This window comes from Benincasa hispida, chromosome 5 (assembly GCF_009727055.1).
Source record: "Benincasa hispida cultivar B227 chromosome 5, ASM972705v1, whole genome shotgun sequence".
In the NCBI taxonomy this organism is placed as follows: domain Eukaryota; kingdom Viridiplantae; phylum Streptophyta; class Magnoliopsida; order Cucurbitales; family Cucurbitaceae; genus Benincasa; species Benincasa hispida.
The window spans coordinates 62,985,626-63,004,532 of record NC_052353.1 but is presented as its reverse complement, the minus strand read 5'-3'; the positions used below and the strand labels follow the sequence as shown (position 1 = coordinate 63,004,532).

The 18,907-nt window shown below is 33.8% G+C and overlaps 1 protein-coding gene across 2 annotated transcripts; it reads right to left on the bottom strand.

The window, feature by feature from the left end:
- Positions 1-12,218: 12,218 nt before the first annotated feature.
- On the bottom strand, positions 12,219-18,282 carry LOC120078681 (serine/threonine-protein phosphatase 5-like). Of its 2 annotated transcripts, none has more exons than XM_039032981.1 (13): positions 18,052-18,282; positions 17,178-17,345; positions 16,711-16,880; positions 16,544-16,615; positions 16,050-16,200; positions 15,024-15,132; positions 14,826-14,943; positions 14,355-14,502; positions 13,607-13,855; positions 13,219-13,344; positions 13,037-13,137; positions 12,797-12,871; positions 12,219-12,700 (listed from the first exon to the last, which is right to left on the bottom strand). In XM_039032981.1, exons 2-13 carry the CDS (start codon positions 17,254-17,256, stop codon positions 12,641-12,643), a joined length of 1,458 nt encoding a protein of 485 aa, XP_038888909.1. In that variant the 5' UTR covers positions 17,257-17,345; positions 18,052-18,282; the 3' UTR covers positions 12,219-12,640. The 2 variants fall into 2 exon arrangements, with proteins under 2 accessions (XP_038888909.1, XP_038888908.1); XM_039032980.1 differs by having other exon boundaries at positions 18,098-18,282.
- Positions 18,283-18,907: the final 625 nt, after the last annotated feature.

Genomic DNA, 18,907 nt, shown 5'->3' with positions numbered 1-18,907 from the left:
CAGCTCAACTTCGTCGCAGGGGCTTACGATCACTTAAGCCCCTTCCTGGTCATCGTATACTCCTATCCATCATCGCATTGTCTGACCTTAAGCATTTCTGGTAAGGCTTACCTGAATAGCCTTCCCTCATTAACTTTCTTAACTTACTTCATTCCATCATATGAGTGACACCATCATCACATCAGTCCACGACCGCCTCGTTTATCAACTTCTAGCCTTTTAGCTGATACTTAATTCATGACCCTCCTAACATTTTGCCTTTGCATCCTCTTAGAGTACTTGCTTAGGCAATTTCGTCATTCGCCCAATGCTCACATCAACCTTCAGCAACCGCATGTAAATTTGGATGCATACTTCTTTACCAACCTCAGCCAACTCTTACTCACACAAGAGCCCGCTTAACTTCTTCTATGGCCTTCACCATACTTCATGGACCATACATAGCCATCTTCAAATAGAGTACGATAGACTATACTCTTCTGCTTGTTCTTTCCCATCATTGCAACCTTCATGTAATACACTAGGGTGATTTTAATAACATCATCGTCGTTTGCGAACTCCAAATTCTTGTATTCTTCTTCTAGTAAATTCAAGTGGAATGCATCTAAAGTCAATCGATTATCAAAGTAATTCGTTGAAAGTTCTTGTGAGGACTTCTCACTCTAAACAACTCGCATAAGGGACCGCCATAAACCAATAATGAACAAAAAAATCTCTTTCGAAAATGTGACAACCTTTCCTCTAACAAAGAAACTGATGGAGTCGGTTCTCTACTTCTTCACTTCCCTCAACAACATATGGGGGATAAGTGGGTTGTTGAATACGAGGTTAATGTCTAAAAATCGCCCAAAAACTGTTCAGCTTCTCTTTCATAATCTTGTTGACATTCGCAATGTGGCCAAGCTCGTTACTTGCCCAAGAAAATATCAACTTCATATATTTTCAAAGATTTTATCTTAAATTACTCTTGCATGATATGACATTCAATCTATCAATTAACAGATTCTTAAAAAAAAAAATAAGTAACAATACATACTATTAAAGTCTCGCTATAATTGCTCTCGCTTGTCTCACTCTCGCCTACTATTCTCTCGTCGATCTTACTCTAGCTTGTCTCACTCGCATATATCGCTCTCGCCTATTATGCTCTCACTCTCACTGATCTAGCTCTCCCTAGTGTCCATCTCGTTGATCTCGCTCTCGCCTATATCGTTCCTGCAAAACTCGTTCTCACCTTATCTGGCTCTAACTATGTCGTCTTCGTTCTCAATCCACACATATCACATCAAAACCCAAAATAAAAACAGAAGTGACCGATTACTAAACCCCGAAATCCACAAAATGTATTGGTCAATTCCAACCCAACGAAACCTAAACAGATACAACACAACATGCACGACAAAGATTAAATTCACTTACCCAAGAGCTTCGATTGCGACAACAGATGGACGATGATTTTGCAAGGTAAGATTGAGTGACACTTCTACACGAGAATTTCGAGTGACACCTTCTAGGACGACCGTTACATTTGAAGAGAGGGATATCGTATGGGAGACAAATGGGAGAGAAATTTTGTAATCTTATATCATGATGATGTCAGCAGAAGGTCAATTGATATTTTTTTAGGGCTTTCTACATATAAAACCCTAATAATGGACCTATATTTCATTAATGTGTAATTTTTTCTTTATTTACAACAGTGTCTAACTTTCCTTAAAAATTACAAAAATTACTATTTAGACCACAACCAACAATTAATTATAAAAAATTTTAATTGGAAACTCAACGGTCACATATGTTTTTTAAGAATAATTAATTATTTACAGATTTTCAAGAAGATTTTTAAGGAAAACTCAAGGGTCATTCTCAATTAATGAAAAATATTTTCAAACAAAATTTATCCTAACCCTTGGAAGAAATTGTTTGGTAGAAAGAACGCACCCCTCTCCATCCCAAATCCGACGGCAAGAAAATGAAGCTCTGGCGATAAGAAGACAATGCCCTCAAATTCTGGCAACCTTTCGATTCCGACAACAAAAAGACCAAGCATGGACGACTCGAAAAATTTCCTTTTGATTCTGATGATGACTTTCCTTCGATTACGACATTGAAATCTATTCTGACGATGATCAACCTTAGCGATTCCGACTATGACTTATGGAATGTTTTCAATTTTCCTAGCAATTTCAACATATTTCGTATGTATTATTGTTTGGAACATATCACCAATTAAATGTATTGTTGCGACTCTTGGATTTCTCAATAAATCGAATATTGGATTGTTGTTGGGATTTAGGCAATGAGTTTGCTTTATATATAAATTATGGTTTTTTATATATACTGGTTTACTATAATAAATTATGAGTTTTTAATATATTCTGATATATATGAAGGGGAACATATGTGATATACACCAGATGGATATTCTAGCATAATTTTTAGATAGATTTATGATGTATACTCTAGTATATTTTCTCTATAATTCAAATTTAGATATATCATTTGAGTTATATGATAGGGGAAATTGTTTAATCAATCTTGATTCTTGTTGGATTTTTGATATATATGAAAGGTTTGTTGAGGTTGATTCCCTAAATCTCGTAAGATCTTATAGTTTGTAAATATAACAAACTCTTTATGTATTTAATAAAATATTTGATATTTTATTCATTGTCTATAAAATATTTGATATTTTAGTTGCATTAACCACAAACCAATAAATTAACATCCAAGATTATCTTTGTAACTTAAACATGTATGTAGAGATATACGGGTGGATCATGTTTAAGTGATAACCTAAATGGTCTGTAGTAGATGAATAAGGTTGGGTACCTTATCCTTGTGACACTATGAGTATGACCCAATTTATAGGTGTTACAATTGTTGTAAAGTGATACAAATTATCTGATCCTGATCATTCATGTATTAGACATGAGAGCGGGGATATTCTATACAAATGAGTTTGTATAAGACTAGACCACGAAATGTTTAGTCTCATTATATAACATCGTTCATAATAGAGACTTACATTTTACCAGGATGACCATGAAGGAAATTGGAACACGAGGATTTCCATGAGCAGCGAAAGGATCTTTCCAAATTTCAACGTATATGAACTTTACAATAATAATCACAAACGGAAACATGTGGTTATGCATAAAATAGAAATTACAACATGCTTTACTCCAGATCAAGGGAAGAATCAACAAACCTTTATAGACTATCTTCAAGTTCCTTGATCACGAACGCTCGATCACAGCAACATGCAAACGTTCGCCCAACATGACTGCTACACGAACACTGCGCACTTGAACTAAGTGATCGCCAAGGTCACGAACACCCCGAACACCGCAAATGGCCTCCACAGAAACTCGACAGTTTCGAGTTGAGTATGACACCACCAAGAAGGTTACCTCGGTATTCTCGGTGTGAGAATCCAGAGGGTGGGCTCTATTTGGTCTTGGTTAGAGGCAGAAAACAGGAGAAACCACAATCGTATAAACGATTGAGCAAGTGGGAGATAGAACAACCTATCGTATAGGTCGATGCCCAATCGTTTAAGAAAAGTTATGCGATCGTCTAGCAAAAGCTATGCGATCATTAGCTCATCATCTAGCTGAGTGTCTATAACACTCCACAATCGTTTAGCTAACTCCAAGCTGTTGCTTAGTAAATTTGTTTTATTTGACAACTTCTCCATGAGTAATTTCATTCCAAACTGTCGCTCAGTAAATTTGATTTCCTTGACAACTTCTCCGTGAGTAATTACTGAGATTGGAAATCTCAAAATCACATTTTTGCAAAAAACCTTACTAAAATTAGGAAAACAATTTTTCTTTTTATCTCACGGTTACCATGAAACCACCAATAATCTTCCACTCAATTGGTATAAAGAAAAATAGATAATTATCCAATAATTAATATTATTATAAATACAAATGATAATTAACTTACCATAATATGTTTATAACTTAAAGTTTTAATATTTCATCTCATGAAACATATAAACCATGGCTCTTTTTCTATTCCATGGCACTTAATGTAAATCTCATTTACATTAATTCTCCACTTGATGTATCTCATACACCATACCGATCATATCATATATAATCGAATTACCTCTTGTCAATTTGAACATTTCAAATCAACACCAAAAATTGATCCTCAACTTGAATCCATTGAGTTATCAAGGAGACCTTAGACTTGTAGCTTGAAGCTCCAACAGTACATGAATAACTTACTAAACTCTTTAGTCACAGGATCCACCATCCATTACTGCTAGGCACTCTACTAAAGACCAACAGCTGAACTCTTATTACCACAGATATGTTATGTGTCTATCTTAACCAATCAACAGTGTGACAACCCCTCATAGATCACTCGTAAGTACAGCTCGGCCAATAACCGTTATGCCCCTGTAGTTACATCTAACTCCTTAAGTACCACTGAATCCTCTAATGAACATAAGTCATAGTCCTACTATGACTGAGTCCTCTCTTCCAAAGAGAAGTTGTGGCCACAATGTTCAAGCCCCAAAATCAGCCCTTAAGGGAGTAATCTATCTACTTACCCCTACTTCGGGGAAGGAGTGAATTCCATCTTGTGTAAGTTAGTTCTCAACTCTCAAATCAGACAAGTCCTCAAAAAGGTAGGCATTTGAGTTGGCAATCTGACCACTCTCACCCATATTAATCAAAGGACCGCCCTCAAAGGCAGGAGTTCCCAAAACACTCAGAATTGAGGTCGTGTCATCTATGGTCGTTTAGGTGAGATGTAAGTCTCCAGTATCAATGATGTTATATACAGAGTCTAGTCATCTCGTGGTCCGATCTTATACAAACTCTTTATATAGGACAACCCCCACTCGCATGTCTTCACATGGATAGTTAGGATCTACCATCTGTAGTAGTTTACAATATTTGCATACCTCTACAAAGCGGGTCGTATCTGTAGTGTCACCAGGATCAGGTATCCCATCTTAATCCTTATACTACAGACCTATTTAGGTTATTACTTAAGGCATGATCCACTTGTACATCCCATATACATGTTTAAGTTTACATAAGATAACCATGGAGCTTTGTTTATTGGATATGAGTTAATGGCAGAATGAAATAACAATTATTTTATTCATAAAACAATGTGTATAATTACAAACAACGAGATTCCAGGAGAATTAGCAATCCCAACAGACCATAGGTAACATGACTTAAACTCTGAGTGAGTTGTGAACTCCTGCCTATGAGGGTGGTCCTTTTGTTTGTATGAGTGAGAGTGGCCAGATCGTCGACTCAACAAGCCTACCATTTTGGGGATTCGTCTGATTAGGGAGCTGGGAACATAGTTACACAAGATGGAATTCACTCCTTCCCCAAGATAGGGGTTAGTAGAAAAATTACTCCTTTAAGGGCTGATTCCAGGTCTAGAACAATGTGTCGCCACACCCTTTCCTAGCCTGAGAAAGGTTTAGTCATAGTAGGACTATGATCTATTGTTCATTAGAGAGATCAATGGTAGTTAAGGAGTTAGATGTAACTATAGGGGCAAAACAGTAATTTGGTCCAACTGTACATTCGAGCAATTTATGAAGGGTCATCGTACTGTTGATTGGTTATATCCAATAGATACAGAAATATATTTGTAGTGTGAAGAGTGCAGCTGTCTGTCTTTAGTGGAGTGCCCGACAGTTAATGGATTGTGAATAATGCAATTAAAGAGTTTAATTAATTATTCATGTATTGTTGGAGCTTCAAGCTACAGGTCCATGAGGTCCCTTTGGTAGCTCAATAGGATTTAGTTGGGAATCAGTTTTTAGATTAATTTGAATTGTTCAAATTAATAGAGGGATTTAATTATATATGATATAATTAAGTTGTTTCAATTATATGTTATATAATTATCATAATGTATTTGATACATTATAGCTTAATGGGAGGAAATAAATATTTGAATGATATTCAAATATATTTTCTATGAATGAGATTCATATTTGTTAAATTTAATATAAATAAGATTTATATTAAATGTCATATGATAGAGAAAAGAAACTATAGTTTATATTGTATGTGATACAACATTAAAAATATAGGTTATATGTTACATTATATATAATATATATATATAAATAGGATAAGTTAGTTATTATATTTATATTTATCTATTATTATTATTATTTATAATAAGGAAGGGAGTTGATCTTTTCTCTCCACCCACATTAGTGGGGGTGGTTATTCTATTTGGCAAAAGAGAATAAAAAGAAAATTGTTTTCTTCTTGTTTTTTACGTTGAAATTGGTTGAATGATTGAGAAAGTATTACAAAAGTGTTCTGTGCATTATTTGTGTTCTTGAGAGAGTTCTCAATCTTCTTCTTCCTCCACATTATCCTTTTCCTCTTAAACAAAATAGTCAGAGCCCACCACTCCTGGGTTCTCACCCTGAGAATACCAAGGTATCCATTGTGGTTGTGTCTGGATTTTATTCGAGGTTATCTTGAAGAAGGTCTTCAAGAAGTTGGTGATTTTGTTCGAGGGAGAATCGTGAAGAAAAGGTCTTAAAAGGTGAAATTCTTGAAACCCTTTTTCTTGTAAAGCATGCTGTAATTTAGTTGTAAATGCATATCTTGTTGTTTCTTTATTGTAAACTTTGTATTCGATAAATTATAGAATTTGGTCGATCCGCTTCCGCTCAAGGTTCTCTCATTAGAGTTCCTTCAGGGTTTACTTGCATAACTGATATTTTATTATTGTGCTTGCATTTCAGTCTCACTTTCATCTCTTCATTCTGTTATGTGATATATACAGTAGATATTATTCGATGTCAAACTACTTATAATCTTGAATTCCTGTTGGGATTTTGGCATTCAATTTAGGGTTTAAAGTTTAAGGGTTACTTTCTACTATCAATTATATTGGCAATGGGGTTGCTATCATATATACTATTGTATATACTTTGATGTAAATAATGGCTTTTTATATATACTGAAAGGGGATGTTTTTATCAAATATACTATTTTATATTTGATTTCAAATTACTTAGAATTCTAGATTCTTGTTGGGATCTAGACATTCGAATTTAGGCTTTGAAAATCTTCAAGGAGGTTGTATGAAACATACTCCAGCATATTTTCTTTACAATTCATATTTAGAATATATCATGTGAGAGAAAAAATTGTGTAAAATGATAATTATGTACAATAGAATACTCTATATACTAAAATTTAGTAAATCTTTGAAAACCATTGGTGGTATGAGAAATTCTGTAAAATATGGTATAACTAATATATATTATGGTATAACGGATTTATACTTTTTGTTTTTATGATAATAATGAAATGTCAATCATGTACTGTTGTACAGCAGATATTAATTGTGTGGTAGAATAAATTGTGTAACATGTAATATACGTACAATTATAGGAAAATGTTTCGGGTAAAATTGTTGGGTGAAAGTACACGGACTCAACCGTCGACGGCGATAGGTAGGGCGACGACGACGAGCAAGGTGGCTACGTCAGAAGGTGTGATGATGGTGGACAGGAGTGTTCAAGCTTCACGAAGAAAATATTGGGATGGGCGACGATGGCAACGACTTAACAAAGAAGAAGAAGAGATGAAGATGAGAAAGGTTATTGCGCATGCAAACCAAAAGGAGCACTTTTCCTCTTTTATTTTTTTTCTATATATACTGTGATATATTAACATCTTCTCTTCTTTCTTTCGGTGCTTATATAGGAATTTTGATATATAATATGATATATATGTATTCCGTTGTTCGATATAATGAGGTGTGAAAAATATTTTTTTTAATTAGACTTCCTATTTTATGATATACATGCTTATATTTATGTGTTTATATATTTTGGTGGATACCTTTGTTCATTTGAAAAATTATGAGATTTGAAAATTAATTTGAAATTTTTGGGAGGTTAACTTTAATTTTGATTTGATGGGATTTCATAGAATTTATGATATATACTATGATATAAATGGAATATATATATATATATATATATATATAGTGACATGAGGAATTTATGTTATATACTGAGATTCATATCGAATATGGAGTCAATATGTGATTTATATATCATGGTATAACTAATAAAGGAATTCAATTAAACGAACATTTTAATACGATATTTTAACAAATCTTGGTAAATTCCATCTATTGGTTAGCATATTTTCAAACACTTAACACAATGCTTTTGGTTGAAAATGAAAATAGTTTAGACGTGAACATGAAAAAAGTACATCATATTAATTGCAAATGGGAGAAAGATCTCAACTAATTAATTTTCTATAATAAATGCATAATTTATTTCTAATACGTTAATGAATATATATGTTTTGTCAATTTCTCTATCCATCATTAGGGAGTGTCTGGGGTAAAGATTATCACCAAAATATAATAACCACCTCTTGGTAAAAACTATTTTAGAACCTCCAATTAGCTACAGTCAATATTATTTCAAAACTCTCATTTGCTACAGTATTTACTATTTATTACAGTTTTTTCTATTTTATATTCATATGTTTTTTATTATTTGCTACAGTGTTTCCTATTTCCTTCTCAAACTAAAATACTATTTCTAACACATTAATTAATATATGTTTTGTTGAAAGAAGAATTATCAAAATAATCCAATATGTCCATTGATAGTACCAAAAATGTGCTATCTTTTTCTACTTAATTCGGGATTGTTAAGCTACTTAATATGTTTAAATCGATTGTTTTGTAGGACTCGAGTGTACAAGCAGATGAATAAAGCGTTCGGGACAAAAAGACGTTAAGATGGCCAAGATAGGAGCCAAATTAAACAAATGAAGAAAGAAGGCCAAGAATTGAACATTTTCGCCCAGTCGAAGCGTTGCAACGCTCAATTTGAGTTTGCACAACGCTATAAGACAATGGTTACCCATTCCACGAAGAACGGGGCAGCGTAGCAACGCTATGTTGCAACTTGAAGCGGGCGATCGAAGAACAGAGCAGGTTGCGACACTACATGTAACATTGCAACGCTACGACTCGGAGCAACGCGCGAAAGCAGAACAGCGTCTCAACGCTGGGTGCAACAAATTTTATAAATAACCCCTCAGTCCGAGTCTAGGTTACACACACTCGAATACTCGACCGTTACTATGTTTCTACTCAGTTTTCTGCCTCTATTTTAACCAGAACTCTTAATCTTCTTCCCCTTTTGCATTGTTTTGAATTAGAAGATGATTTGCGGCTAAAGGGTAAGAACTTAGCTTGGATTTCGTAGTTTACTTTTATTCCAATTCGTTCTTGAGATTGCGGTATGTAATTTTGTGAAACTTGTCTAAATTTTATGAGAATTTATCTTGAGATTATTATTCAATTGTCTTGTATGGGATAATCTGACAAATTAGCTATGCATGTATAATTGATTGCTTTGATTGGACCTAATTTGTAATCGTTATAGTCATCACCTAGAAGCAAGAGTTAAGTAAGTTTGTGAAGTTAAATTGGGATTCCAATTAATAAGCATTTCTTTCTAACTTAGATAATTCTCGCTCAAATATTTGGTTAGATATCAGGAAATCAATTATTTGGTTTAGCTTTGCCTTAGATCTTAATATCGGTTGATTGATTGATTGATTAGTTGAGGATTCTCGCTTTTCCCTTAATTAACTTGATTTTATGGACTACTGGTTAGGATTCTAAACGAGTAGGCTAAGTTGTAGTTTAAATTTCTCACATATCTTTTGAATAGTCTATGATAGAATTGAAACGGAATGAAATTAACTAGAACTATCCAAGCTAGGTATTTTGTTCAATTGATATTTTTACACATTTTTCTACATTGTGCAATTTAATTTTTTTATGCAATTTTAATTCGCAATTTTCACAAAACCCCCCTTGGTTACTTCCTACCGGTTTCAATTTTTTATGAATTCAATTCGACTCTCTGTGGTTCGACCCTGGACTTTCTACTTGTACTACTAGCTAGTATAGGTAGTTTGTTTGATGCATATAAATATTATTTGCGTAGCACGAGTTTACAGGCGATAGTGAATCCGATGGACTACCGGTGAAGAATCCTTGACTAGATGGGAAAATGAGGGAGTGGGAGAATATTTTTTCTGTTGGCTAAACAATCCCGCTTTCCCGCTTCGATTAAATAAATAAATATATGTATGTATGTATATAAAGTTAAGATTAGAAATTGTTGATGTAGTATTTAAATTTTAATTTTTAGAAATTAAAAATTAGACATTTTAATGATTTCTTTGTCACCAAGTGAGAAATTTAAGTATTTAATTTAAAAAAATTAGTAGTAACTTAAGTAAATTAATATTTTTTGGAAACAAAAAACATAGGAGGACCAGTCCCCAAGAATTTTTCGTAGAGAATCCCTCTTTGTGGAGAATTTTGTAGGGATGGAGAATGAAATGGGTAGTGGGGCTACTCCTTGTTTTCCCTCTCTCTGATTGAATCTTTATTAAAATGTGATTTCCTTTTTCAAAGCAACGGTTACTTTGAGACAATATTTAAAATCACTTTAGGGTTCGTTTGACTAAAGGATTTTCTTCATGAGAATTGACACTCATTTTCCACAAACAAGAATTTTCTATTCCCTTCCGAAATGGTGTGTTTTCTCTTTTATCTCATCTATTTTTCATTTTATATTTAATTTCATTTTGTACGTAGATAATTAATTAATTAATATATTGTAGTTATATAAGATTGTCACGCTTAATTTCATAAACTAAATATAAACAAGAAATTTTTTTTAATCCTATTTTGGTCCCTGAACTTTGAATCTTATTCTATTTTGATCCCTGACTTTTCAAGAAAGTTTGTTTTAGTCCTTGAACTTAAAAGAAAAATGCCTACTTTGGTGTTAAGATTTTGTTAAACTTTTTAACATAATGGTGAGTTGGACTGTATTTGTAGATGACTAGGCTGCCAAATATCCTCCCTAGACACATGCCATAGACAATTTCATCCATATACAATCTTCGAATTTACATTCTACCTCACCTGATTAAATTTTCGTTCTACCTGAGCCGATTGCAATTTTATTGTCGTAAACATCTCATACTCTAATTTCTATCTGAGTTGATTGCAATATTCCATCTCTTTTAGTTATTATCGTCATCATCATTTTGCACACTTCAAAATCAACCTCCAAAGTAAAGTAGCTCCAAAAGAATGATAAGATGGAGGAGCGAGAAGAAGCCTAGTTGACAAGAAAATAAATTAGAGCCCTAAAATTTTTAGTCTAAAGTTGATCAACTTATTTGGTATCTTAATCAAACCATTTAGTGCCTAATCATCTAAAAATATAGCCACCTTCACTATTTTGTTAAGGAGTTGGCAGAATCTTAACAACAAGAACCAAAGTATGCAATCTTTTAAAGTTTAAAGACTAAAATAGGCGTTTTAAAAAGTTTATGACCAAAATAGAACAATATTCAAAGTTCCCGGACCAAAATAAGATTTAAAGCTTTTTTTTATAAAATTTCAATGCATTTTCCATGCACAACCCACAATCATCTTTCATTCCCAAACATCTCATACTTATACATCCTTTATTCCCAACCTAAACGACCCCTCATTGTTTCTATAGAATTTTAAAGCACTTTTTAACATATTGCCAAACAAAAATCTCCCAACCCCCAAAACCATCTGTCTCAAAAGGAGATTGGATTTTAGCCAATACTACCAACAACTATGAAGCACATACATACGTGATTTGACATATATATTTTTATGCTTACCTTTCTTTACAAAAAAAAAATAAATAAATAAATAACAATAATAAATAACTCATCTAATCTTTACTCAAGCCCAAAACTAAAAGGAAAAAAAATATTAAAAAAACAACCCTAAAATTATCTAATCTTCATCTTCACATTTAAATCCCCACAAAGTCCACTTAAATAAAGTTCATTTAGTTCATACTTCTCCCTCTAATCTTCTTTGATCAATAAAAATCATTTTTCTATTGCATTTTATCAACTATCGTACATCTTAGATGTTGCTTTTTATATCATATTTCAATATTAATATTGTATTTCATATTATTGTCATTAACCCTATATGCTAAATTTATATATATCCTAGATTTTTCAAAAAGAAATATATCTTCAACGAATCAGTATCCTAATTTTTTAGAAATTGGGATATCGTCATATCCTATGTATCCGTATCAATATCCATGTCTGTGCTTCAGAGATGGTACAAACACAATCTTAGAGTTCAAAACCCCTGGGGATTTGATGTTTTACTTTTAACCAGGGAAAAAAGACGAGGAATGGCATAGGGTGAGTGCTGTATAATAAAAAAGATTTTCTTTCCCCACTTCGTAAACAATGTGGAGTGCATATCAAACAAATGTAAACCGAGAAGACTATGCATCAATACATAATTGACTTGAACACTTGCAGGACTAATCAAAAGGGCGAAACAGAAGCCTAGAAAGTGGAAAAAAAAAATTATCCAACTAAACTGTCAGAAAACGTTGGGAAGAAGAAGCAGCATCCACAAACAATCACAACGGAACCTGCATTTTGTCAAACATGAAGCCAAATCTCTTCTCCACTTGCCTAGTCGTGTAATATTGAACTTCATCGTGTTAACCTGAAACCGGTCAACGTGAATACTCTCTGCCCAGCTATTGGAACATCCTAAGGAAGTTGTTTGCATATGCCATTGGTTTCACGTCAGGATGAGGCTGCAAAATCAATGCATGACAAAATGTAAAGATATCAACGAAAAGACAATTCGTAGACAAGACCATAAAATAGTGATTAGAAAAACGAACACCCACCACTGCTGAAAAGGTTACAATGTTAGGCTTCATATCTGGTGCTTCAAAGCGAATAAAAGCCCCTTTATTTCCCATCTGCAATATCATTATGCCAGACCATCGGTACAATTTTAAAAGGAAAATACATTAAAGAACTTGATTTTGAAAATAGAAAGGAGAATCAACACATAAGCTATTCTTTCCTAAAACAATTGGTAATATATGAATAACAGACCCACCAACCATGGAAAAAGAAAATACCTGGTCACAATAATTTGGAGCAGAAAATACTGTAATGAGTTTACCGTCATGCTCGATCTCATACCCTTCATCCTTGACTTCATGGGATCGCACAATTAAATCTGTAATTTATTGGTACCTTATGTCATCAAACAGCTATCATAATCGACCAAACAGTGGGTACATAACTAGAGAATAGTTACCCAAGTTGTTCTCCTGTAAAAATCTTTTTGTGACATCTGCACCAAAGGCAAGACCCACGCCTCGTTTACTAGGTCCTCTCCCAGGATTGGGTTGTGGATCACTCCACAGGATTTCACACATCAATCCTGTCACATATAAGGCACGGGAAAACTCAGTATTATTCAACTTTACTGATATGTAGGGAATGAATTTTTGTGTCCAAGACATAACACCCAGATAAAAGCACACACAGAAAACACCAATGAACAACAAAAACAGAAAGGCTATGCCACCAAGTGGTTCCCATGATACTACAGCTTCAAGTATAGTATTTTATGCAGTATGCATTAGAATTATGATAAGCATGCAATAAAAGATTAAATAAAGAAAATAAAGTATAAATTTTACCTTCCTCAGGAGGTTCGCAAAACCGATCTATTGCTCTAATATCAGAGAGTTTTACCCCATCATTACTAAAAAGACCTCCGTGAGCCACAAAAACCTTCTCATTTAGAACATAAGCCAGAGGTAAGGAGCAAAATACTTCTGCGAAGAGTTCCACAAATGTTTCATTCAACTTAGACCGAACTTCACCCTCAAAGCCATAAATCTTGTTCATGCTCTTGCTTTCATGATTTCCTCTGGACAAATGCATAGCTAAAAGTCGACAAACAAACCAAAATGTCATAATATGAAAGAAAATCCACAGGTCACAAGGGAGAAGTTGATGACTAAATAAAACCATAATTGAGATAGAATTGTGATGGTAAAACAGTATAGTGCATGCTAGTGTCTCGGAATTACTAGTCTGTAGAAAAGTAGATAATCCTAAATATATAAGTTAACTGTTCGGTTATGATCAGAAGAGTTTCTCATAAATGAAATTGTTCATCTCATTTCTAAACCAACAACACCGATTTTTTGAAATTAAGTTCAAACTAAAGTAACAACTACAGTAAAGTTACTAAAAATTACAGCAATCAGAGCTCACAAATCAAGTTCCTAGCTATTCAAGATTTTTGGCTATCTTGGATATAAAGTACAAGTTTCAAACTTGCTAGAAGCTTCCCCTATGTCATATGCTGGTAAAAGTTTGCTTTGCAGGAAGAACGTCCGACTAAGATGTACAGCGTAACAATGTTTGGAGGAAATTTACCTGATGGAGACATGCACTTGAATGCAAACAAGGTGAGAATGACCTCCACAGAAAATGAACCCCTGTCCACAAAGTCTCCATTAAAGAGGTATGGATTTTCGTCTGATGGAAGCCCGTTAAGCTCAAAGATATTTAAGAGATCATAGAACTGCAGATTTCATAAAGGTGTATATGTAAGTATGCCTACCATCTGCAATAAAACATAATCAATAAATACAAAAATGTAAATGTTGAAGATTCAAATTTCATGAGATGAAGAAACACAACATAGATGTATAATGAAACAATAGATTCCAATTCTTTCATACAATATGATTGATGCAAAAGTCAAGCTGAAAAAGGTAAGCAAGAAGATCGAATTCCTTTTCTCACTTAACTGTTCATTTCTGAAGTACATACTCCACAGTCCACACATCATCCACTACTAAGATGATATCACAAAATATGTGTTTTAACTGAAAGGAACCTTACCTGACCATGCACATCTCCACAAACGGTTAAATGTCTGCCCTCTGGAATGTTAATATCAACAAGAGATGGAAGGGCACGCATGATTTCTCTGACTTGCAGTACAATTTGGAATGCGTATCTAGAAAACCAATAGCAACATCAAAAGTTAATCTCAAATATTGCATAGCACAGATTAAAGATGTCAACCATCACACCTACCGTTTGTGCAAGCTTTTCTGGTTTTTAAAATCGTCGATCATCTTCTTCACAAAATCAAGTGTTACAACATCTCCTTCTATCTTAGCACCAGTATACTGTGGCTCAACATCTACAATAAAAGTATAAACGAGCCTTAATACTTCGTAAAGCAACTAAAACAAAAATAATAGAACAAGAGACTGATAATTTAACATAATAATCTTTACCCAGTAAGCAGAAAACTAAGAACAAAGAAACAGGAAATGAAGAAGGAAACTAAAATTGTAATTAATGATCCCTTAATATCTATAATGTGTGACCTCCCACTGGACCTTGAATTTGATCCCATGATGCTCTTGGTTCACTCTGGATTAACATCTCAAATTTTATATCAAGTCTATAAGTTGAATGGAATTTAACATAATCAATTTCCGAAACCAGCAAATAAAAATGTGTGTGTGTGTGTGTGTGGTGGTGGTGGAAGCAATACGCTGGCACTTAGAAGATGGGGCTACTGTGGTAAAAGATAAGCATCAAACTTCTAAAAATGACCCAACGACTACCTTCATACAACTTCCTCAAAGAGTAATGGAAAATTTGATGTGGCATCACATGGTGCCACTGCCACGTATTGCCATGTATGATGCCACATAACTGCCCTCCTTCAGCTTAATGATAATAATAACAATAATAAAATTGAAAAGGGAAAATTTGTAACCATCTCTCTCAACTAGACGAGATTCTTCACTTGCTTATAAGTCCTCTCTTCTCAAGTGAAATCCTCCTCCCTCTCTTTTTTAACAGGAAAAAGGTCGGCCACATAGATGAGTGCCCCATTGGTGCTAAATATTATAAAATTCGAGAGAATAGACAAGAGATCCATTTCAAGTATTAGTCTTCAAAAGCACTTATATAATTGTTGATTAAAGGGATAAAATAAATATTTTCCTAAAATATGTGGGTATATTCTCTCAAGAGGGGAGGGGTCTAGTTGCACTAGCTTCAAGGTGTGATAGAGCCATAAGCATCTCAAGCAAGAAAAATTACCTATCAGATGGAAATCGATGGAATCAGCTACCGAACGCCTCTCAGATTCAGGTACAGAAATGGCTTCTTCAAACTTAAGCTTCATGACTGCCTTTTCACATTCCTTCAATTTCTTAGCAGCATCAGGATCATTGGGACATATCTTTTTGAGCTAGATTACAACAAAACGAATCTTATTATACAGTTGTGTGTATATCAAATATTATAACTTCAACTTAGGGATGTCAGAGTAAAAGCAACAGAAACAGTTTTCCCTCTCCTTGATTATCCAAACAGCCATTAGTACCATATTGGGAAAGAGATCAACAAATAACTTGTCCAAATAATGACATAAAGGTCATACAACAGTACAAACTCTCAACTGAAATTTCTTTTGATAAAAGGGAATAGATACACAAATGAGTATAACTGATATTCAGCTGTTAAAAGCCAGTAAGAGTTATAGCTTCCAGTAACGACAACAGTCGAGACTTCATGATAAAATCCTGAGATACCTGTTGAAAATCTTTAAGTGCCTCTTTGAGTTTCCCCATAGCAAGAAAAGCAGCACCTCTCCGGTAATAACCCTGTCGTACAGAACAATTTCCAGAAAGTGGTCAAAAAGGATTGTAAAAGTACATAAAAGAGTATCATACTCATACTGCTTTAATGTTGATCTTACTTTTGAATATCTAGGGTCTATTTCTATAGCCTTTGATGCATCCTGGATTGCACTACCATATTCCTCCAATTTGGTATGCGCAAAAGCACGGTTTGCCCAGTATACAGCATTCTGACCATTTAGCTCAATTGCTTGTGTATAAAGATCAATTGCTTGAGCATACTTGTGGGCTGAAACCAAGAGAAAATAGTTCAGTACAACAACCAACTGCGTAAATGTTGTAGTCTTTTCTTTAACATAAAAGCACTATGTAAAATACTTCGAAGAAACATCCTCTTGGTCAGAGAAAACTAAATGAACCATATTGCCTGCAGCATTTCATGCATTCTTGCTGCAGGAATCTTGACGTAATCACAAGAAAGGAAACCACAAGAATTATTTAAGTTCAGCTACCTTCACTTTTTCAGTATTTATATTCATCTTGAAGAACGAATGACAAGAAACAACTAACAGGTACTAACGGTTACCTTTAAATGCTTCATTTGCTTGGGATTTGAGTTCTTCAGCACGAATTGGGTCAGTTTTATCAGCTTCCATGACCGGCATAACCTTTATAAACTAGAGAAAGGCACTATGATTGCTGCTAAGAGTAAAATTTACCATCCCTCTCATTTATCTCCGTCAACATGGTCCATCTGCTCCATAATACACCAAAAGCGTAAATTAAAGCAAATAAAGCAAATGCTTGTAAGAAAGAAAAAAGGCACCAGGCAACAGAATGAAGTTATCTCTGGAATGGGGGGAAAAAACAAGCATAAGCAACGATATCACATAATTTGGTTTATCTATGCTAAAGAAAGCCAAAATACGTAAAACTAGAAAGTGCGTCTGGCATTGAAGATATATTGAGAGTTCAGACCCTTCTGACACCCGACAAAAAAGATAAAGCTGGGAAAAATCAAAACACTTATCAGCAACGATATCATACAATTGGGTTTTCAAGAAAAAGAATGTCGGGAAATGTCAAGTCAAAGAAAATTGCACAACCAGAGGAAAAGAATCCCATTACTATAAGTAAATTTATAAAACTAGTTCGTGGTGTAAGCCAAGCCATGGTAAAGAATCCTTTCCTCACGAAGGAACCTTCCATGATAGGAGAATCTCCATTAAACTAAAAACAGACAGCATAAGGGAATCGCGAACCCCACAAACAAGAAAATGCTTTAGATTCAACCAGTAATAAACTCAAAACATGACAAACTATTGGTTGTACTACAGAAATTGAATCCGAGATTCTTGATCAGATGGCCCGCCAACTAATATGCAACGTAGGGAGTAGCTAGACTATTGATTGATTGGCTATCAACAAACTTTATTCGGTTTCCCGGGAATCAAACATACATGAAAGCGAAGTAGCAAAGGAAATGGATGTCGAAGAGTTGAATACCCGAGAAGAAATGCTCGATCCAGTCACAAGGAAGAGAGTATGCGATTTAGGGAGTAGAGTGAAGTGAAGAAGAAGAAGGAGCCTGAGCTTGGGACTGCCCTAATTTGAGGCGATGATTTTTATATTAAAGAGATTTTTTTTTTTCTAATTTGAATAATTCATGTTGAAATGAGGCGCACTTGAGACTTGAGAGAAGTAGAAGATATGTGTTGGCATCTTTGGCAACAAAAAACAACCAACAAACCACCCACCCCAAGTTGTGTGGAAAAATCTAGAAACCAGAAATTACACACATGATATATAAGTTTGTTAAAAAAAACTTTAAAATAAAAAATTCTATTTAGTCTTCCGTTTTAAAAATATGTATTTTATCTATAAGTATCTAAGATGTCTATGAATTTTCAAAATATTTTCGAAAAGTAAAAAATGGTATCGTTAAAATTTAGGATTAAATGTGTTTATTCCTTAAAAATTCAGCAAAAAAAAAAGCCAAACGAATTTGTTTTTCTTTTATTCTCTTTTTTCTTTTTGAGTTTCAACATTATATAAGTGTGTTATGATCTTTTAGTCGAGTATAATAAATTAATAAATTGAATTATCAATATGAACGTAGTTCGGTTAGTATAAGTTTGTCCTATCAACTTTAAAATTAGAGGTTTAATTTTTTCATTTCCAATATTACCAAAAAATAATAATAATAATCAACTCAGCATTATTTTTTATTTGTTAGTTATAAAGTGGTGACAAAATATTACTAAAACATATAAAATAAATGTAGCAACTGAAAAATATGCTATAATCGTGAAAGAC

Excerpts from the sequence above, each read along its gene's own strand:
- LOC120078681 (XM_039032981.1), bottom strand. The coding sequence starts at position 17,256 with ATGCCGGTCATGGAAGCTGATAAAACTGACCCAATTCGTGCTGAAGAA. Across the intron at positions 14,503-14,825 it reads GTGGAGATGTGCATGGTCAG|TTCTATGATCTCTTAAATAT; the intron begins GTAAGGTTCCTT and ends TGAAATCTGCAG. Across the intron at positions 12,872-13,036 it reads CTCCAAATTATTGTGACCAG|ATGGGAAATAAAGGGGCTTT; the intron begins GTATTTTCTTTT and ends ATGATATTGCAG.